The 21598-nt window shown below is 47.6% G+C and overlaps 1 protein-coding gene across 3 annotated transcripts; it reads right to left on the reverse strand.

Annotated features, from left to right (window-relative positions):
- Positions 1–1561: 1561 nt before the first annotated feature.
- On the reverse strand, positions 1562–20846 carry LAS1L (LAS1 like ribosome biogenesis factor). 3 transcript variants are annotated; one of them, XM_072981377.2, is made up of 14 exons: positions 20752–20846; positions 19930–20176; positions 18423–18548; positions 18021–18090; positions 17769–17850; positions 16055–16246; positions 14449–14495; positions 13505–13614; positions 11394–11479; positions 10280–10501; positions 9660–9780; positions 8748–9151; positions 7723–7867; positions 1562–1892 (listed from the first exon to the last, which is right to left on the reverse strand). In XM_072981377.2, the coding sequence occupies exons 2-14, from the start codon at positions 20118–20120 to the stop codon at positions 1802–1804; spliced, it is 1887 nt and encodes a 628-aa protein (XP_072837478.2). In that variant the 5' UTR covers positions 20121–20176; positions 20752–20846; the 3' UTR covers positions 1562–1801. The 3 variants fall into 3 exon arrangements, with proteins under 3 accessions (XP_072837478.2, XP_078236775.1, XP_078236776.1); XM_078380649.1 differs by having other exon boundaries at positions 10289–10501; positions 19930–20174; positions 20752–20770; XM_078380650.1 differs by lacking the exon at positions 20752–20846 and having other exon boundaries at positions 19930–20717.
- Between the last annotated feature and the right edge of the window lie 752 nt (positions 20847–21598).

The raw sequence follows: 21598 nt of genomic DNA on the forward strand, positions 1-21598 counted from the left end.
TGAAGGGAGGACTTGACAGCCAATGGCCCCGATTCAGCAGGACGTGTGTAGGAGGCTGGGTTTCCAAAGTGTGGCAGAAATGGAAGTGTGTCCCAGGACCAACCTTGAAATCGTTGGTTGCATCACGGGATTTTAAACGGGAAGCACCCCCCCCCCCATTTTGGGGCCGCTAATACTCTGAAGCTGAGTCAGGGGCCAGTATGTGGCGTCTCTAATCAGGACCCTCCACTCTCTACAATCTGCATGTTTTAAGGCATTTGTTGGCATGTGCATGCATGATGCCTCTGTAAAAAGTGTTTCTGTGAACGAAAAGGCTGAGAGACCTCACCAAACATCAGCTTGTGGAGTTGAGGGTGGGTAGAAGCCAGTTTTTCCTTTCCTGCGAGAATCAATGCCTTTGTACGTTGCATGATCCTTGCTTGACAAGAAGCAACCTTCCTCCGTAGGCTGGTTGTCCGGATGTCCCTGTGAAACGTAGCACAAAGGTGGCTGAAGCATCCTCTCCGCTGGGCCCAGCATCCCTTTGGCTGCTTTCTGACACCGCAGAAGTCATAGGAGTCTTGCTTGAGGTCACCCAGTCCTCTCCAGAGTGTCCCTCAGTCCTAGGCAGGTAGAGGGTGCGCTCAACTCATGCTTACGAGACTCTGTTTTTAAGGAGGGAGGAGCAGTCAGCTCCACGTGAATCACTTGGGTTCCATCCTGCCAAATAACTGCCTGCAAAGCAGCACATGAACCAAACATAGTGAAATGTTTCACTAATCAGAGCATTAGTTTCTCGTTGTTTGTGAATGGTCCTGCTAAAGGTGTGGCCTTCTTAGCACTGCCGACGGGGAACCTCGACAACCAGGGGCTTCAACTTGAGCCTTGAAAGCCCACCAAAGTGAACAGAGAGGTTCCCCAACAGCAGAGCTGGTTGGGCGGCGTCTAGTCAACGGGTGGAAGGTCTCAACTGAGAAGAGGGCATTTCTTTTCCGTAGAGTCATTGCTTGCCACATGCATGTGCGCACTCATGTAAATTTCATTGTCATTTCATACTGAAAGAATGTACCTGTTCATTGGATAAGCTCCCTCTCTCTTGCATTTAGATTTAGCACTTGCAGAGACAGGTCGCCGACAGAGTCTTTGTTTAACTACAATGCAGAGGATTGTTACAGGAAAAATAATCTACCCCCACCCCTGTAAGAAGACATTCCATGACTGTTTAACAGGTTTCATGTAGCTGTTTTCTATCTACGCATTTATCACAATGTATTCAATAAACAGTCACTTGCTGACTACCACCCAGATCACCTTGTGTATTTCTCTTTGTGCTTTATCATGACAAAAGTCTAACCCGGCTGTTACAGGTCTCCTGTTAAAAATATGTTTGAACATTTTTAAATCTCAAGTTAGACAGTGGTGGACGCTCATTTCAAAAGGCTTTTTTTTTTTTTGGTAAATCCACAGGGTAACTCAGCCCTGGAAGGGTTCTTCAGATCTATCCCCTGCATACCAAAATTATCAGTTTAAAAAATCTCCATGTACCGTATTAACAGCAAATAAAATAAAATTAAAAAAAAAAGAATATGAAAGGACGTTTTATTAAAATAAGCTTAAACAGTGTATGTGTTAAGCTGTTAGCATGGGCTCTACACATTCTTCCCTCCCTCATTAAATGTACAGGAGGTAAAATATTGTTGACTTCAACTCCCTTATGCTGCAATGAGACTTTAGAAGGGCAGGCATCCTCCTCCGTTTTCCTTTTACCGCAAGATAGTACTTTCCACACCACAAATTCCTCTGAGCAGAGAAAATCCACTGGTCAGAAAAGCTGAAGGCCACTTTTCAATTTATGGAGCTCACTCTGGGTCCAGAGCAGCCCCTCAGCACCAGAGCTGCTCCACTCCAACGTGCTGCAGGAGGGGGGAAAAAAAGAGGGATGAAAATGAGACTAGAAGAACAAAGATACATAATGATTTCTTCCACATGTGTCCATGAAATGGGTCAGTTTTTAGTACAGTTGCATCAAGCGGCAAACACACACAACTAAGAGTGAGCTGTGTTTCCATCACCACCCCCACTTAAAATTTATTTCCAAGGATATCAGGGCTGGGCGCATAGCTGATGTCATACTCTTCCATTTTGCTTAATCAAATACTACTAATAAAATAAATAACTAGGAGCCTTGTGCTCCGGGGTGACCCAGCACCATTTGAGTCAGTACGAGCCAGGCCTTCGCTGCAAAGAGCTTAAACGAGCACAGGTTTCTTCCAAGAAAGCCACAGGCTGACATAAAAGGAATTTTGCGGGGAAATCTCTGTCCAGCCAGACTTTCCTATAGCCTTTTTTACTTGCTGCCCCTCCACAAACAGCCCTGAGAAGAGAATGGATGGGAATCAGAAATCCTTCTCTAGAGCAACAGAAAGGTCTGTGATCTGATCAGGCCTTTGGCTTCCATCTCCAATCATCTCCATACATTGCTCTACACCAGGGGTTTTAAACTCAATTTACCTGTGGGCCGCTAGAGGTAGAGGCTGGGTGAGGCTGGGCCGCATCAGATTTTCCGCCAAGTGGAGCAAGAGCCCAAGGAAGCCACCCATGAGTTTCCTCAGCTGACAGACAGGTGGGCTGGCTGGCAGGCTGCAGTTCTGGATGGAGGGTGCAAGAGGTGCTGTCTTGGGAGAGAGCCGGCGAGCAAGGGAAGGCTTTTTTTTTAATTCTTGACAGCAGAGGATGTGTGGGCGCTTTGGGGGGGCAGGCAAGGCGAGGGCCACAAACTATCATCTGGGGGCCCGCAAATGGCCCCCGGGCCGCATGTTTGAGACCCCTGCTCTACACAAAGATAGATCAATAAAGTGTATTTATTACTGAGCTTGTGCGGCTGGTTATATTTTGCACGCACAAGCAAGACATGAAGAAACTTGTATGCTACGGTCTAGTAGCTAGTGTTTTCTTTGGAAACTCAGACAGGCGGCTTCCCAGAAATGCAAATATTAGGCTGGACACCTGCTGACAGTTTTCAAATCAACCTCCGTGGGCTGCCTAGTATCAGCTAGGATGTAAATCTCGTTGAATTCAGCATTTGCTTCCTGCTTTTTGGCTGTTGATTTTACGTCCTGCTTTTTCACTGTCAGGTTCAGAAAGCAGCATCCAGAAGGTAACTAGAGTCCAACGAATGGACAAAAATAATGAGAAAATGAGTACAGACACACTCTGCCCTCTTAGAGATGCCAAGAAGGGGTGGTGGATTACAGCCGATCTTCAGGTAGCCAGGGACTAATAAGAAAGATGACTTGGTCCCTTTTTTTTTTTTTTTTTGAGCATTTAAAGGAAGTTATCCCATAATTTCAGTGCATGGAAAGGAAGTCAGACAGAGCATGATGACAGACAGGGAAGGCCAAGCTTTTTCCTTGTATATTTCTGCTCTGCAATTTCTGGGGCCAGTGGGTCTGTTTCAAAGGTGGTTCTTGAGACTCAAAAGGTCTGCTTTGAGTTGCCTGCGGTTTCTCATTTCCAGTCCTCACAGGCCACTGGTGTGATTTCAACAAGCATGAACAGGAAAAGGCAGAACGCTACTTAAGAATTCCCCTAAAGTTACCCAGAGATAAGAAATTCCCTAGAGCCAGACAGGAGAGGTAAAGTCATGTTCAAAGTTTACGCCATCCCAAACACAAATACACGTCTTGGAGGGAGGGCAAGCTAACTGCAATCAAACAAGATAAGGCCTAAACTCATCTCCTCTTTTGTTCCAGGAAGCTTCCAGTCCTGGCCACTGGAAATTCAAAGGAACCAGGTTTCAAGCTGGGGTCATTCAGATTGAACCTGTCATTATTTATTAATTGCTGACTTGAATTCTCCATTTTTCTGTACTCCCACAAACTGTAAATTATAGTCTGGTCTACAAATTCCATACACCTCTGGGCACAGAAACAAGCTTAAGTTCCCTTGAGTTTCTTACAAGTAACAGGTTTCGTTCAATTTAATTAACGCTTTTCCCCCTCCAGGCTGGAACACCTCTGTGTAATTGTTTCCCCCTACAGGACATTCTTTCACTCATTGAAGCCCAACTTCCTTCTGAAAACCGAGCCAGAGATGTAGGAATTATAATCTTGTAGTCTCTTTCCCATAAGATGACCTTGGTGTAGTTGTTTAGTCGTTAAGTCATGCCCGACTCTTTGTGACCCCATGAACCAGAGCACGCCAGACCCTGCTGTCTTCCACGGCCTCCCGGAGTTGGGTCAACTGGTGTAGTCTAATGGCAAAGGTAAAAGTTCCCCTTGACATTTTTAGTCCAGTCGTGTCATCCCGTTTTCAAGCCGTAGAGCCAGCGCTTGTCCGAAGACAGTTTCTGTTGCCACGTGGCCAGCGTGACTAGGGAATGCCATTTTACCTTCCCACCGAGGTGGTACCTATTTATCTACTGGCATTTTTACATGCTTTCAAACTGCTAGGCTGGTGAGGAGCTGGGACAAAGCGATGGGAGCTCACTCCATCACGTGGATTCGATCTTACGACTGCTGGTCTTCTGACCCTGCAGCACAGGCTTCTGCGGTTTAGCCCACAACGCCACCACGTTCAGGTGTAATCTACCTGAATCAAATTCAGTTTATAGGGGCAGCAGAATTCTGATCCTTTAACCTATCTCAGGGACCATAAAGGAAACCCAGAAAATTATCTTTTTTCAGACTGGAGCTCACAAAATTCTTCCAAGCCAAGCATGACTCTGCCAGTTGTGGGATTCTGGGACTTTGGAACCTCAAACAACTAATTTAATTCAAGATCTGCACCGAAAGCCTCAAGCCAAGCAATTCTCTGTCCCATGCCACAGATGAGAACCAAGCACACCCAACCCGTTTCTACATCTTTGCACTGCTGGTGCAAATACAGATTGAAAAGATCTGATGCTCTAGCGCCTGTCCTGAATGTTACAAACCATATTTTTGCTCACTGGAACAAGAAGTAAGGTTTCTGCTGCATTGCTCTGAACAGTTTAAGTGTAACACAGCTCAGGAGACTCTGACCCACCCCTTAATGTGATAAACTTTCGCATCCAACAGCCATGCCTTCTGCAAAGCAGCTGCATCCTCTACACCACTGAGCCCTTCCTCTTTTGTTTACTCAAGTAGACGGGGAACCAGAGAGGGCAAAACCCAGTCCCTCCGCGGCGTATCTGAAGCTCTAGGAGGAACAGAAACCGCTGATCCGAGACCCCCGGTGACGGAGAGAAACCATAAGCAAAATAATACACCTCTTCCTTGGTGGGGAACAGAAAATTGACACTCGACTGCGAAAGCAGGGTCTCCTGACCCCTCTTACAACTGGCAAAATTATTTGCACTTAAGTCTCGCCAAGGAGGAGAAGAAAGAGGAAACAGAACAACCATAAATACACCAAGAGAGAAGAGTGGTTTAAATAAGATTCAGAGAAGTGGAAAGGGGGAAACCCCACGTTTAATCTCCCAGGGCGATCAAACATGATTCTGGGCGGAATGTGATCTATGCAACTGACAGGGATTTGGCTGAGGGTTGGGAACTGGCCCGCTGATGGAAGAGTGGAGTAAAAGGCAATCACAGATCCCTGCAGGTCCCTTGTTTAACAAAGCTGTAGGGTGGTCGGGGTGCACACACGAAAGAGAGACACACTCAACTGGCTGTCTTGGCTGAAATGGGGGAAGGACTCCTTTCCTTGCTCTCTCCCCTGGTTTTTACATCCGGGGACACAACCCTAAGGGAACGTGCCATTAAATGGGCCTCCCTGAGTGCAGAGAGACTTACTTCTGAGTAAACAGACCAAGAGGATTCCTTCTTGGGTCCCTGGATAAAACTGGAACACAACCAAGCCAAGGAATGCCAACTTAAGGCCTTCTTGGGATTCCAACTTGTTCGCTCTCTTGAAACCGGCCGGGCTGGTTGGCCTGCTGGCATTGGGTTGCCCAACCCTACACTATGGGGAAGCTCAACGGGCTCGCTGAGGTCTTTGACCCTACTTCTGTGTCACAACCTGTCTTGTACTTAGGCAGGAAACGGGTGTGATTGCCGGGGACTGGCCTTCAAGCCTGTGCTCTGAGAAACACCCTCGCCCTACAAGGGGCTCAGGACAGATGGCAGAGATGGTGAAAGCCAGACCGTAGTTGGGACCTTGGAAACAAAAAAGGAGCTTTCTCATCTCTCCACGCTCACTTCTGCATGGCTGTATGGTCAGCCATGGAAAAAAACAGCTACAGCAGGACTCCCACATCGGCAGGATCGGTATCTGTCGTACCACTTCTCTGCTGTTTGCTGCAGCCCTATAGACAAGGGCACCCCTTTGTGTCCTGTGCCTCCCTTCCTTGCATGTTGCACATACGGGTTCCCTTGTATCTGCGGTTTCAGGCATCCACAGAACCAATCCCTTTCAGACACAGGGGTCCTGATGCCCTCTCAGGCACAGGTGAGCCCACCTCGGCTGCACCCTGTGGGCTCCTTGAACCATTTCCAAAAGCCCTCAAAGAGGGGAAATGTTTCGATCTGCTGCAGTGGCATTTTGAACGTTGGCTGGCAGTCCTGTGGGTGAAGAAGAGGAGAGGAAAAGAAGGCTGCAGCCCAGCCTACTTCGGCCCTGGCTTCATCCACTCTTGCCAAGCAGCCCTGGAAAGATAACCTATAAGATGCAGCAGGCTTCACTGGAAGAGTTTCCCACCCCAGTTTCCCAGACAGCACTATTATTACGCTCCTGGAACTGGCTCAAGTGTTGTGTGAATCCTACACCACCAAAAAATAATAAATGTGGGGCCACGTGGGCCTGTAGGAAACCAGTTCCTTTCTCTGTGAGCCAGGCCCCAGAGATCTATGTCCAACCTCTCTCCTCAAAAAACATCCCCATACACAAGAAAACGACCACCACGGCAGTAACGCCTGACGAGGTAGAACGTTTCAGGAAGCTGGCCGGAATGGCTCTAATTGGCCATAATTGTCGCAGCTGCTGTGGCAACCAGCGTGAGCTTCCTGGTGAACAAAATGAAGCGAGCCTAGTGACGTTGATTTGAAGGGACAATTAGAGGCCACCTGCCAAGCGCCTCCGGCTTGGTGGAAAAATACCAAGAGTGGACCGGGGGGAGGGGGGTTGCGAAGGCTCAAAGCAGACGCCAACTCATCTAAAAAACAGATCTGAAAGGCGCAGAGGCTCTGAGACGTTGCGTAGTTTCCAAACACCACTTGAAGATGCGGGTCCTCAGTCGGGTGGGTTGCGAGGCAGGCCACGAGGCCACACAGGTGAGTGCACGCAAAGACCCACAATAAGCAGGCTCAGGGCTTCTACTCAGTGGTTGACGTCCTAACCGTGGAAGCTTTGATCCATTCACTGATGAAAGAGGCACAATCTGACCATTATCAGGAAGAATGCTTCCTTTTCAGATGGTGCATTTCTTGCCATTAAGGATAACTGGGGATGAGGACCTGCTACGCTATTTTTCTCATCCGCCAGGGACTGGCAGGCACTTTTTGATCTGTGTCTGCAGTGGCAAGGACGAGGGTCTGCGCAAACCGCGTGGGTGTTTGCACCGTGCTGTGTAATTTGCATGAAAGGAAGACAACCACTCCTCTGTCTCACGGAGAAGTCGGAATCCGAGCAACCTTCTCCACCAGGCTCATCCATCTGTGCGTCGTGTGGATTCCGCACCGGTTTGTGCGGCGCCTCTAAATAAAAGTTTGCAAAAACAAGGCTTCCACCACCATAAATATCTAAACCCCATAGTGCGTGACTTACGTAGCAATTGGCGAGCTTTTCCGGTCTCTGTTCACCACCTGATCAAGCGCCGACATCATAGAGTAGTTGTCTACCAGGAGGGTATCGGGGTCATCCGTCTGGCCAGGCAGCCTCCCCAAAGGAAAACTCTTCCATTCCACCCCGTCTGTGGGAAGAGACACCTAGATCAAGGCAAAGCAAATGCTTCACGGGCTTGAAGCACTGGGTCCGTCAAGAAGACGCTGTGCTCTACTGTCATTCTCGGAACACTTCGACGGAGACAAAACAACATTTCAGGGCACATTCTCTTGGTCTCTTTAGGGTTCCCCAACCCATGATCCCCAGAGGGGGGTGGATGTGCACTCATTGAGAGAAAAATAGCCACACAAGGCAGAGCAAGGCTATCGGTGCACCTCGAGGACAGCCAGAGGGCAGCTCAAGAAGTCACTAGTTCCACTCAGGTTGGTTTGCACGCCCCTATAAATTATGAAATTTTGCTCTGGTGTTGTGGGGTTTACAAATGAGGAGGTGTGTATTGGGGAGGGGGGGATACTAGGTGCCGGTTGCTGTAGCAAAAGAAGAAAGCACCTAGTCAGAAGGAGACCTTGTTGAACTCCCAATGAAAGCCTAACCCTTCCTCCACCCCAAAACTTACAGGTCACCCATCTTTGATCACAGGCAGTGATGTGGTGGAACCAGGGCCCACGGGGTCAAAGCCCCAGGACTTCTGGAATAGCAGGGGCTGTAACACCCCCCACCCCCACCCTTACCCAGTCTTTCTTCTGAGCTTGGCTGCCATCCTCGGAGCAATGGACTTTCCCAGGAGACCGTCGCCCTGCTTTCGGAGGGTACTTTCATTCTGCACAAGCCATTAAGAGCCACTGACCTTACAAAAGATCTGTCTACCCTTTGTTGATCTGTACAGATTGAGCTGCCTGCGTTTTGGGGGGGCATAAGAGGGGATGGGCTGTGAGGGCCATTAGGAGGAGTTCCTGCACCATGACACCGCTTGGCCCCCGCCTGACAAACTAAAAAGCACCTTTTACCTGAGCTGACCTGCCAGACGGACCCCTGGAGGGCCATCCTTTTCTCTGCCAAAGCCACCGGACTCTCCACAAGGGAAGGTTCATCTCTGGCTGCGGGCTGAGCGTCCATCTGCTCTTCATCCTGGTTGTCATCGGCTTCCTCGTCCCCCTTTTCTCCTTCCTCCTCTTCCTCCTCCCCCAGTGGCGTCTCTTCCCTCCTTGCTCTCTTGCCAAGGCCTCGGGCCAGGCCGCTGTGCTTCATTTTCCACTGCAGGCTCTCCACCGTATAGACGGGCTGCTTGTGAAGCTCCGTGGCTGAGCCCGGGCTCGCAAAAGAAGCAATGTCTTGGGTGTAGATCGAAGTGAGATAAAGCAGCTTCTCTTGAGAGTCAGGGGGCAAAGGGGGGTCCATGCCGGACAGAATTCTGGCCAGAAAAAAAAAGGGGGGATAAACAACAGGTCTCTTTCCCCTGGTCTCCAATGTTCCTACAGTTTTAAAATAATGTTTTAATAATGCTAATCATCATCTTAGACCTGCAGAGTTGGAAGGGATCCTCTAGATCATCAAGTCCAGCCCCAGTCAAGGAGGCCTAGAGGGGAATCAGACTCCCAACCTCTGGCTCCGCAGCCAGATAACTGAACCGCTGAGCTGTCCAGCAGTCCATTAGGTATGTATATATTGTGATTTAAAATCCGATTAATGAGTTTGAATTCATTGTTAGTTCTAATTTTTTGAGCATGATGCCTTGGGTCTCCATTCAGGGAGGAAATCAGGACAAGAATCAAATTAGATCAATCGATAAAGCTTGTTAGGACACAAGGTAGGGATTTCAGCCCCAAGTGCCCAGGAATCACGATGCATTTCTAGAAAGGACAGTCTCTGCCTTGAAGATGGACCAAGCCCATTTCGAGGCAGCCCGCGTCCATACTTACAGGTGCAACAGGTGAGGACTCGCCCAGCAGGTGGCTTCCAGGCAGTCTTCAAGAAGCTTCAACCACTGCAAGGAGACGTGTCGGGAAAACAATGCCAGGGGACTCTTCTTTTTCTTTTTTTCTGTGATGCCCAAACGTGGAAAGGGAGGCGGAAGAGAGAGAGAGAGAGAGAGATTTGGTTTGATTCTTTTAAACATTTCTATGCTTACTGTTTTCAGCTTTTAAATATTGTCTTTCAAGGGTGTAAGCCGCCATGGGTCTTTTTTAAGGAGAAAGGCGGGGTAGAAATACAGTATTTGAAATCAATCAATACTCCACCTCTGGCCTTTTGAGTGGGCTATCCTGTGCCGGGACTAGCAAACAGAGGCTGATCGGAGTGTAATACAAACCAAGTCGAAGGACATGGAGGGATTAAAAACAAAAAACATAAAACATTTCCAACTACAAACCTCTTAGTTCTTCATTTTGGGAGTTACAGATAGCTACTTCACAGAATCCATATGTCTGCCTGACAGACCCCTAAAATAAACCCCAGCTGAGTGAGAGTGAGAGAGTAGGTCCCATTGTGTGTGTGTGTGTGTGTGTGTGTGTGATATGGCTGAAAGGCCCCAACACTTTACCATACTCACTGGCTTGCATGTTGGCCTTGAGAATTTTGGCTATCCAGTTGATGAGGTACTGGGGACGGAGCGCCGCCTGGCTATAAGCGGGCTTCTTCTGCAGCTCCGCAAACATTTTCTCCAGCAGCGCCTGGGTGAAGTCTTTGGAATGCAGGCCCTTCAGTAGAGGCTGCCAGAAACGGAGAAAGGGCCGAGGAAGGCTCAAGTCCCACTCGCTGGTGTCTTACGCCGCCATTGGGAAGAGGAAAACAAGATTATCGTTTTCTTTTGGGATCCACAGAAAACATTTTGAAAAGACCCACTTGTACCCACGCTTCCTTCTCAAGCTTCAGAGTTTCAGGAGAGTGTTTGGAAAGCCAGGAGAAGAACCACAACCTCAGACTCTTAAAAGGCGCAAGCCGATATGGCGCGGAAGGATGAAAATCAGACTCAGAAGAGAAGCAGACAGGGAAATCGGACAGAAACCAACAAATGAACCACCCCCACCTAGGATAAGAGCTTATATACTTGGGTGGAAATAAAAGAACAGTTATAGCAATGGTTCCTGGACTAAGCACTGCACCAAGAGGAAAATGAAGCAAGAATTAATGATGTACAAAGACCAAAAAGGGGGAGGGATGAAAGGTAGACAGCCCCCTTTCTCTCTTCATCTCTCCCTGCCATTCTTCGCTTGTTTCTGAATAAATGTTGGTTATTCCATACACTTATGTAAAAGCCACTCTTCTTTTTGACATTTAAAAATGACGGCATAGTTTTAGACATGCAGAGGTGCCACCCGTATCTGTTCTGTGCGTTTTGAACAGACCACAGCTAAAGAAAGCTGCTCAGGGAGTTAGTTCCCTGGCTCGGGAGCCAGAGGTTGGGGGTTCAATCCCCCCCAGGCATCTCCAAGCAAAAAGGACCCAGCCTGGGTGGCCTTGGGCCAGCTGCACAGTCCCAGGGCACCCCAAGAAGAAGGGAATGGGAAACCACTTCTGAGTAATCTCTACCTAGAAAGCCCTGAAAAGGGTCGCCGTTAGTCAGAACTGACTGAACAGCACATAATTATATTATTAAAGAATGAGCATTTGCCTCTGTGTCTTAAGGAAAAACAGCTCCGTTTGAGGAAACCAACCTTGCTCGTTGATTTTCAACGTCTGCAGCTCATCTGCCGATGGGATGAGAAAGCCATCGTCAAGCAAAGCTCTGGCCACGATGTTCCTACAGTAATGACAAATTCCAATGAGTGTTCTCTAGATGCTGCTCCTTGGCCACGACAGATGTTGGGTCAATCCACAACTGCCCTCTTCCTCCAGTTCCTTCTTTGCACTGTGTAGTTAATGGCCACACGCCTCTCAAAAAAGCTCAGTCTGGCACAGTGGTTCCCAACCTTGGATCCCCTGAGGTTCATGGACTAGAAGTCCCAGAAGCCTTCACCACCACTAGCTGTGCTGGCCAGGATTTCTGAGAGTTGGCAGTCCAAGAACATCTGGATTACCCAAGGTTGAGAATCGCTGCTCTTGCAGATTCAGTGCATTAGATTCCATCACCACCCCTCAAGAAGCAAAGAAATACAATACAACTTCACCAACTTCTAGCGGTCACCCCTTCATGATTGGATGCGCCTTCTGGCAATGAGGTTTAACACCGGCAATGTTGATCAAGGGCTAAGCTGTTATTTGACAAACGGAATCCAGTCGGCGAATATTTCTATTCATTGGCCTGTCTTATTCATTAGCCCCCTTATTCCCGATAAGGGGACTCAAGGTGGCTCACAGCATTAAGAAGAACAGAATTAAAAACATAATATGTTATACATTTTAAAACCCAATTCAACTCTAGTAAAGGTAAAGGTTCCCCTTGACAATTTTTGTCCAGTCGTGTTCGACTCTAAGGGGTGGTGCTCATCCCCGTTTCCAAGCCGTAGAGCTAGCGTTTGTCTGAAGACAATCTTCCGTGGTCACGTGGCCAGCGCGACTAGATACAGAACGCCATTACCATTGAGTGATTAAAAACATGAAGGAACCAGGGGAAGAGGGCAGTTGTGAATAGGACAGCTAACGAAATCAGAAAGCCAGAGTAACGTCTATATCAGTCAGGTGGAGAAAAAGAGGGTTCCGTCTAGATCCATGTATCAAATGCCGCTAAAGGTGAAGAAGCAACCATTGGTGCACATTTTCCTTATCCGTCACACAACAAAGTTCATCCATCAGCGGGAGGAAGGTTGTTTCTGTATCAAAACAAGGACCGAATCTTTACACACGTAGCTTGGGGTCACGTTCTGAGAATGAGACTACGACGACTCGAGACGAGAACAACTTCCTGGCCTGAAAGCCTTCTTCGGACGGGTTCCCCAACCAATACCCTACAAGAAACTCTTGTGTAGAGGGAAGTTTCTGGTTTCTCCCTTTTCCTAAAATAGCCACTCCTTGGCACGTCTCCAAAACAGAGAAACTTCTCCAAAAACAAAACAGGGAAGCAAAACTTGAACGATTCACTTGGCCCCGTATGGTTTTTTTTTTTTACGTAATATGTTCATGAGATCTGCTAAAAAAAGAAAAAAAAATACTCTGCCTGGTTTCGAGGACCATTAGCAAATGCTTAATGTATTCTCTCCAGAGTAATTCTTTTTCTTTTTTACAATTTTATTTTATTGAAATTTCAACTGGTTCAGTTTCTATGCGAATCATCAAGGGACAAAGAAATTTCCAAAATACTAGACCATATTACATGACCGTGTGGCAACAAACTACAAGACTTTCAGGTTTCTTTGACTAGAAAACCCATCATTCTGGCATCTCCACCTGACAAGATGCTTTACGGACTTCTAAATGTGGCTCGCCTGGGAGAAAGACCCCTTCCTAGTTTCCTGTTTCAGAAAGAGAACTCCCAGCTTGCACTGGGGCAGGAACAGGAAGCTTGGGAGGAGCAAGGCCTTAGCTAGGCCTCAAAGCCCTCCAGTTTAGGTCTTTTCTCCCAGGCGAGCCACATTTAGGTTTCCCTCAGACAGAATTCTTAGAATGGAGAACTATGGGATTTGTAGGCCAAATGATCACAAAATCCCATCCCTAGCAGTAATGTCTAAGGCAGTGGTCCCCAACCTTGTTCTTGGACTACAACTCCCAGAAGCCTTCGCCACCACCTCTGCTGGCCAGGATTTCTGGGAGTTGAAGTCCAATAGTTAATAGGCATGTGGAATACCAGCAATTGCACGCTTTGGTGTGAAACTGAAGTTGCAGCCCTCACCTGTTCTCCTGAAGCAAGTCTTTCAGCTGAGCCACCACCCATTCCACCTCTGAGGAAGAGCTACACCACACTCGGCAGGCCTGTTGGACATCTTGCAGCTGCTGGAGAGCCTATTACAAGCAGGAAGAACCTTGTCAATTAACAGAAGACATTGTTACTAGGTTGCACAGCAGAGAAGACAGAATGAGCAAGTTCCTGAGAGGCACCCTGCATGAAGCATAATATACAGGTAGACTCCCAGGCCCCTAATACCTTGCAGCTCCCTTAGAATTTGTCCCAGACACTTTCTCAGTCTTTGTCACATCTGAGACAAATCCAACTGTACACAACGCAGGCACAGGTGGCGAGTCTTGCAGCCCCACATAGTGGCACACACCAACTGGCCCTGACGGCCAATGTCCCTACAGGACTAGGAAGAAAATCTGCAAAAAGGTCTTCCCACCATCAATCTGCCTGTTCATGCTTCTGCAAGGCAACGTTTTCTGTGTATGCTTTCAGTCACAATTAGCAAGGGACACACTGGGCTACTGCTGTCTTAAAACTGAAGTTTCAATGACCAGCCAGGAGAGAAGCATGGAGGCTGGTCGCAGTTACCAACCACCACCACCGAGGCTGTGCATAAATGATGGGCTTTTGCAATCTGTACCTACAAGACATCCAGACGACACTGGGGAAGCACACTCCGCATTTCAAGTTCAAGCACCAACATGATTCCCTACGTGGGTTATCAAGAGGGCTGGAATACCGTGCAGTATCAAAAATCTCTCATACTTTTCACTCTGGTAGCTTTCGATGGACTGGGACCTAGTCAAAGCGATCTTATACCAAACAAACCTGGTTTTTCGGAAGCCACACAACTCTTGGGACCGACAAAGATGCCCCACCCCCTTAGGTTTTCAATGAAAAGGAAATTGCTGATGGTATCCACTGCCTGCGGAACTTACCTTCAACTGGTGATTTTTATAGGAAATCAGGACATCTGTGACTTTCTCTGTGGAAGACAGAAGGGGAAATGAAAGCCATTTGAAACCAATGAAATGTGCAGGAAGGAACTAATATGGAGTCCTTGAGCTCCATTTGACGGAAGACCAGCACGCCAACTTAAGACTGAATAACTAAGCCATTTCCTTCATAATAACTCTAGGTCCTTGAAACATCCTTTGGCCTGTGTAACCTTGGGCAAGCTGCACAGCCCCAGGGTGCCCCTAGAGGAAGGGAATGGTAAAGCACCTCTAAGTATTCTCTACCTTGGAAGTCACTAAAAGTCAGAACTGACTTGATACCGCATGATGCTTATTAAGCCCTCATAGCTCCACTTAGGGAGAGAAACCCCTCTCCCCGAAATCCTGGAGAGATGCTACTAGTTAGGTTCGGGTCGTGCTAGAGCAGAAAAAAACAATGGCATGTCTCGGCATGGAATAACTTCTTGGTTCCCATTTGAGTGAACAGATTTCAAGCTTGGGGGAAGATACTTTTAGTGAAGGAAACATTCTGTAGAAATAAGAAAATGAGGGCCCAGGATTCTGTTCGGAGTGCCTTGTACACAAACGCGTATCCACCCCTGGATGGGCCAAGATCTCTTAATTTAAAGCCTGGGAGCTGTTTTCTTACTGCTAGGGTTTAAAATTTGGGACGCTGACATCCTTAGTCATCTATAGCAACGCACGCCCTGAGAGCTAACGACCCACCCAAGATCTACCTTCTGCACAACCCTGATTCAGTTTTAGGCACATCTGCACAGGCAGAAATGAACATTGGAGCCTCCGGTCCCTAGGATATAAACAGGCCATCAGCTCTTAAAGAGACTGTACAAAACCCTTTTGGCACATCCTCAGGAAGGCTGGAGAGATACAAGCAGGGATGGACGAAGTGCTTTTCTGGACTGCTATCTTTCTGAATGTTACAGCTAGAATATACCTATTTTTGGGTTGTGAGATCCTGAAAGTTTAGAAAAGTAATTTCCCCCCATAAGTCTAAGTGGAGAGGGAGGAGGGCATTGATCTTTCTTTCTTTCTTTCTTTCTTTCTTTCTTTCTTTCTTTCTTTCTTTCTTTCTTTCTTTCTTTCTTTCTTTCTTTCTTTCTTTCTTTCTTTCTTTCTTTCTTTCTTTCTTATTAAACTCTTGATGGCAAATGTCCTCCTCAGCTTTCAAGACATTACAAGTTGTCAGGGGCTTAAGCTGGCCCATTCCCTCCCCTAATTTTCTTTTTTAATTTGACACCAAGGCGGATTTGATTTAAATCACCATTAAAAAAAATTAAATGGATTTCCTGACCATTTAAAGAAAAAAAATAGATTTAAAAAAATTTAAATGGTGATTTAAGTCAATTTGACTTAAAAAAAAAAACATTGATTTTTATCCACTCTTGATCGACACGCTGAATGTTCAACTCTCCACTAGGAAAACTTAATCCACTAGACTCACAAAGTCGGGCAAATCCTTGGTTCTGTTTTTTCTTTTCTCTCCCTGAAAAAATGGTCTAAAGAAAACCATGCAGGAGTCCAGGATTTCCAAGGGGCACTGGCCCATCTCCCTGTCGTTGCTACTCACCCAGGAGCTCCAGGTGCTTCCGGGAGATTGGTGACGGCGATGACTTTTCGGGCTCCTCTTGGCTGCTGTCGGTCCCGCTCTCGCTGTTGGACAGCTCATCATCCTCTTCCTCTTCACGCTCACCTGCCAGGCCATTACTCAACTGCCGGCTCCAGTAAGAGCGCCGGAGCCATTCTAGCACGACATCGCAGCCTACAATGATGACAACAGCAGACGCTGCTCAGAAGACGGGCGAACATAACCCCTTTCCCTGGGGTGGGAAATATCTCCTCCTCCTTCCCCGCAGAAGACTGGCTGGGGGAATCCTCACAGACCTCTCTATATTTTAAGTCCTATGGGAACTGCAAGGCATTATGGGCCCGGGAGTCTACCTGCATATGATGCTTCATCTCTGGAAACGAGAGGTCCCAAGAGCTTAGCCTTGCCTAGCTATTCCCTGTGTGTTCATCAGGTCTGAGAGAAGCCATTATTTCTCAACTGAACATACCTATTGGTACCTTGAAGGACTGCAGACCTCTGGGGGATATAGTCCATGAATTCTAAAAAATCCCACGGCTAAATGCTAGAACAGGAACCAGCTGCCGCAGTAGAAAAGCTGGAGAACCCTGACAATTTCAAGCTGTGGGAAAGACTTCTTCATTCAAAAGAGCAGATTACACCTGCCCTTCCGTGTCCCACAAAAAAAAGCAGCAAACAACATGGCTGCAAAATCTTTCATAGGTAGGACGCGAAGAGCAGATTCCAGATTTCCCTTCTCTCTCTTTTGATGAAAATGTGTAGCTAACTGAAATCTCATGCCACCATCTGGTGGAAGCTCCAAAGCACTGCACCTACAGAAGCGACTTAGGGTCAACTGGAAGGAGGCAGCAAGTTCATGGACGATGGTCTGCAAGAGTCGGGAGGGTGGCATGAAAAGACTACACACTTTCTATCCTCACTGTGGTCTCCTGGGCACTCAAGGCCAACAGGACCTGCAAACTAAGATAAAGGCATGCACTGTGTATCGCCATGTTTCCCCAAGACCACTCTCTATTTCCAACTTAGATGAAAATTTGGTGTCCATGCATACTATCAGAACATGCAGATGGCCGGTGACCTTTGCTAATCCACCTCCACAACCAGGGATGATCTGAAGGCATTTCCAAAAGACTCACCCCTTCTTCCTTAACCCTGATCTACCTCCTGGCATACCTTATCAACATCCTTCGCTCCAACTTCTTCCAGATCCTCCATCGCAAGTCACAGTTCTCACAGACCCTCCCAGGCTCAGCAGCCGTGCTCCAACACTGTTCTATAACTAACTACATGTAACTAAAAAAGATAACTTATTCCCCTTGCCTTCATTTCTCTCCCCTTTCTCTTCCCTCCATGATGACAGATTAGAGACGGGCTCAAACAAGCAGTTCGTTTTTCGGCCAAGCAAGTGCCCGGCATTTCTCAGCCCCGCCTCCGCCGGCAGACATCTAGACAGAGGCAGCGTTTGGAGGAGGCAGGCTGGGGAAGCCCAAACACTGCCCATCAAAGGAGGCAGGGCTGGGAAGCCCCAAACAATGGTTGGGTTGAAAAACAAATTGCCGGTTTGTACCCATCTCTATGTCAGATTCAACACTCTAGAGGGCAACAGTCTGTTCTCTCCTGCTCGATGAATTTGCCATCTGCATAATGACATGACATATAAATAAACGGTAATGGTAACACCGATAACGGCATTTACCTTTACGGCAAGTAGCTAGTGGGGGAAGTTTGCCGTGGGTCAATTCATGTCGGAGGTCTACAATCCAAACAGGGATGTCCAGCTTTGAAAAAAGAAGCACCTCCGTTAAAATCACAGAAAATCACATCTGCCCAAATACAGACTTTGGGTTGCATTACATTGTGAAACCAACGCATGGGTCACACACCCCTGTTGTTGTAAGAGTACACCAGAGGTTTTTGCATGGGAACATCTTTAGGCAGTCACCCTTACCTCTTTAGCAAGCCACCTCAGTGAAATATTGAATTTCTTCTGCTTTCGCTCCGTGATGAGATTTGTAAACCTGTGCACACGAAAAAGGAAAATGGCCCTATAAGTAACGGAACTGAGATTACAGGGATACAACACTACAAAATTGTTATTGAATGGATTTGCTTGGTCACTAACTCACAAGCTAGTATATGTCATCTTCTTGAACTGGGTTTGTCTCACATCATGGCATGCTTTGTCATGGCTCCCAAATGTATCCCTTACTAAAATTATTTCTGAAAAATGTGTGCACAGAGGTTGATGGGCAGAACTAAAAATGGTCTGCCCTTCAAGAACCTAGAGACCCTCCCCAAACTTGGCTTCACTGACAGCCCCTCGTCCCCCTTTCCTGAAGGCAGTCCTTACCTTACAAGAGCCAGACCATACATAAGAACCAACTCATGGGATTTCATATCGTCAGAGGCGTCCAGGATTTTGCATCGAACAAGATCTGCCGTGCACTCCACAGCCAAAGGCATTCTGTGGCCGTACCTAGTTCCAAAGGAAAAAAAAAGACAAAATTGTTGGGAGTTTACAACCTCACATGCTGCCTTCTAGCTTGTTTGACAGGGAGGGGCCTTCCTAGGCTGGGAGAAACTGTCAATCTGTCCAGCATTAACCAATACTCCTCTCCGGTGTGTCAGAACTCTACGAGAGCCCCACCTCTATACTGAGAGTCTTTTTTCCTCACAAGGAGTTTGTCAATGTCCATTGAGGGTGGTCAGTAGAAAAACATCTGTTACAGCATATGGAAGCAGAGTTGTTAAAAAGCATTCATGTTGTTAATAACTTTGTTGTTGAGACACCTTTGTAAGTAAATGGAACATTTTTTAATACACTAATGTCTCAGTGACTGTAAGTGCCCATTAATGAGGAAAGAGGGTGGACTATCTGGGAACTAGCAACTATTATGCTCTGTGAGTCCCTGGACTTCTGATGTACAACCAAGGAAAGTTAACCACGAAATTTTAAAACACTGAAACAAATCAGGTCAGGATCACCTCCTTGCTCAGGCAGAAAGAGTTTCTCTCCACTGATCCCCCGAGATCAGTGGTTTCCCAACTGGAGTTCTCACAAAAGCCACAGTTTGTTTGAGGATGATGGGAGTTCATTGAGAGGATGATGAGCTGCAGGAGACCGGACCAGCTGAAAGACTACATCCCCCCCTCTTGCCTGATCTTTCTCTGCAAAGCATAAGCCACAGCATGGGTTCTGTAGTGCCCTTGGCTGGCTCTGGGACCAAAAAAGACACCTCCAAGCCTTAATGCAGGAATCAGGCGGGTGCTGCCAGATGTGCAAGGATTCCATAAGAAACAAAAATCATAAGCCAAGGAGCATTTTAAGGAAAGAATGGCCGAAAGCCAAAACCCCAGAGGTCAGTCATTGGGAACAATTTCGACAAGTGTTACCAGAAGAAAGATCTTCACACATGTCAGATGCAACCCAGTGATGCTTCTGGAGGGGAAGAATCAGCCAACAGGGTGCTGTTGTTGCCCAGGAGATCCCCGAATATGTTCAGTCTTCACATTCTAATCTCCTGAAGTCAGATAAGGGCTGCCCAACTACATTAATAATAATAATAATAATAAAAGGTGCTATGACATCAATTCGGACTTCTGATGACTCTTTTCAGGGTGTTCCAGATAGAGAATGATCAGAGGTGGTTTACCACACTCTTGGCTGCCTTGGGACTGTGCAGCTTGCCCAAGGCCACACAGGCTGGCTCTTCTGCTAGAACACCTGGTGGGGAATCACACTCCTGACCTCTGGCTCCACAGCCAGAGACCTAAACCACTGAGCTATCCGGCCAGCTAGCGTCCCTTCAGATGCACCCGTAACGTCGTCTCCGCGCCCTGCACGCCTCTCCTCTCACCTGCTCTTCCAAACGGACACCCGGTCCAGCGCATCGCGTTGCAGCTGGCAGTCGCCGCAGTACAGCCCCACCATCACTTGGTCCCACTCCGCCTTGCTCTGCCAGGCCACCACGCTCCGGGGCCTCTTCCGGGGAGATTTCCCCCCTGCCGGCCGCTGTCCTGGGCGTGCGCTTCCGGGACCACTAGCCATGCTGCAGCTGGACTCTGCTGACGGCTCCGGGAATGCAGGAGTGCCACCGACCGCCTCTAGAGATAAAGCAGAAATGTGAGCCAGCGTCCCTTCAGAGCCAGGAATGGGGGGAAAAGTGACTTTTTGAGACTGCATACAACAGAGCATGGAGCTGTATGACACATAAAGAGATGGCTCATCTATCCCGTCTCCCTGACGGATCATGCTGGTAAACACTGAATGATTCTGGGAGATATTCCAACACATGCATCCTCATGCATATTTCCCCCACCTACGTGCATGCTTTTCTTACTCTCCCTCCCTTCTCTCTTTCCATCCCTTCTTTCCTTCCTTTCTGGCTCTCATGCACACTTCCATCTCCCCATCAACGCCAACCCCCCCTCTTTTTTTTTTTTTTTTTGCTTAGCCTGGAAGAAACCCCCATTAATCACTGCTACCCAAATCTTGGAAAGGCACCCCTGCAAATGTTGTTTTTCTCTGGACTACAACACCCAGCATCCCCAGCTGGCTAGCCCTCTGGGGATGCTGGGCGTTGCAGTCCAAAATTACATTATTATTATTATTTTTTATTGTTAAAGGCACGTCCCCCCCCCCGTTTGGCCCTCCCAATCACACCCCCCCCAGGACTGACCAAAGTCCAGCCCCAGTGGAAGCACCGGCCAACTCTCCCTCCCTCCAGGACCTCTGACCAGGCAGCAAAAGGGAACAAATAGAGAGTAGCCAATCCCGGCAGGCGGTACGGGAGGGCGTGGGTGGGCGGGGCCGAAAAAAGAAGAAGAAGAAGAAACGCGCGTGCTGATTGGGCACGCGGCTCCCTTCCGGCCCTGGAGTGGCCGAGGAGGCCGCGGAAGGAGAGGGGCATTAGAGGTGCGATTGCTAGACGGGCGTTAGCGCCGGGAGCTTCCGGTCCCTCTTGCGGTCTCTAGGGCGGAAGTTAGGGCAGTTCCTTGGAGAGACAATGGAAGGCTTCCAGGAGAGCTGTGATTGGCCCACGCGGGGCTGCGTTAGCTCCTCCCACACGACAGGGAGGGGGAAGGAGGAACTTTTTTGCAGCCGTCTTCAAGTTGGCTGTATTTTTTTTTCACACCGATTACCGGTTTTAAAAAAAAGAAATAAAAATAAAAAGGGCAAAAACGTGGTGACACCTTTTTTTATTCCCTCCCCGTGCATTTCTTTTTCTTTTTCTTTTCTTTTTCTTTTTCAATAAGTGTAACAACAACAATAACAAAAAACAAAACAAAACATCAGCAAAGAAAAAGCAACTATTGTAACATAAAAAGAGAAAAGAAACACAAGGGCAACATACATTTCCAATTCCATGCTCCCCGCCAGCCTCGGGATTCATTGCCTTCTTTTAATGTTTTGTAGTTGCCCATTTTTCTCTCCAGAAATGTAATGATTCATTATGTTCTTTTATTTTCATTTTTAATTTTTTAATATCAATTTTACCTATAATGCTTGCAGACTTGCGCGGCTAC

The sequence above is a fragment of the Pogona vitticeps genome, chromosome 11, assembly GCF_051106095.1.
Source record: "Pogona vitticeps strain Pit_001003342236 chromosome 11, PviZW2.1, whole genome shotgun sequence".
Classification (NCBI taxonomy): Eukaryota; Metazoa; Chordata; class Lepidosauria; order Squamata; family Agamidae; genus Pogona; species Pogona vitticeps.

Coding starts and splice junctions, on each gene's coding strand:
- LAS1L (XM_078380650.1), bottom strand. CDS start 20,366: ATGTGTTGGAATATCTCCCAGAATCATTCAGTGTTTACCAGCATGATC. Junction 11,480..13,504: donor GACTTGCTTCAGGAGAACAG/GTGAGGGCTGCA, acceptor TCATTACTGTAG/GAACATCGTGGCCAGAGCTT. Junction 7,868..8,747: donor CGTCTGGCAGGTCAGCTCAG/GTAAAAGGTGCT, acceptor CTCTTCCCACAG/ACGGGGTGGAATGGAAGAGT.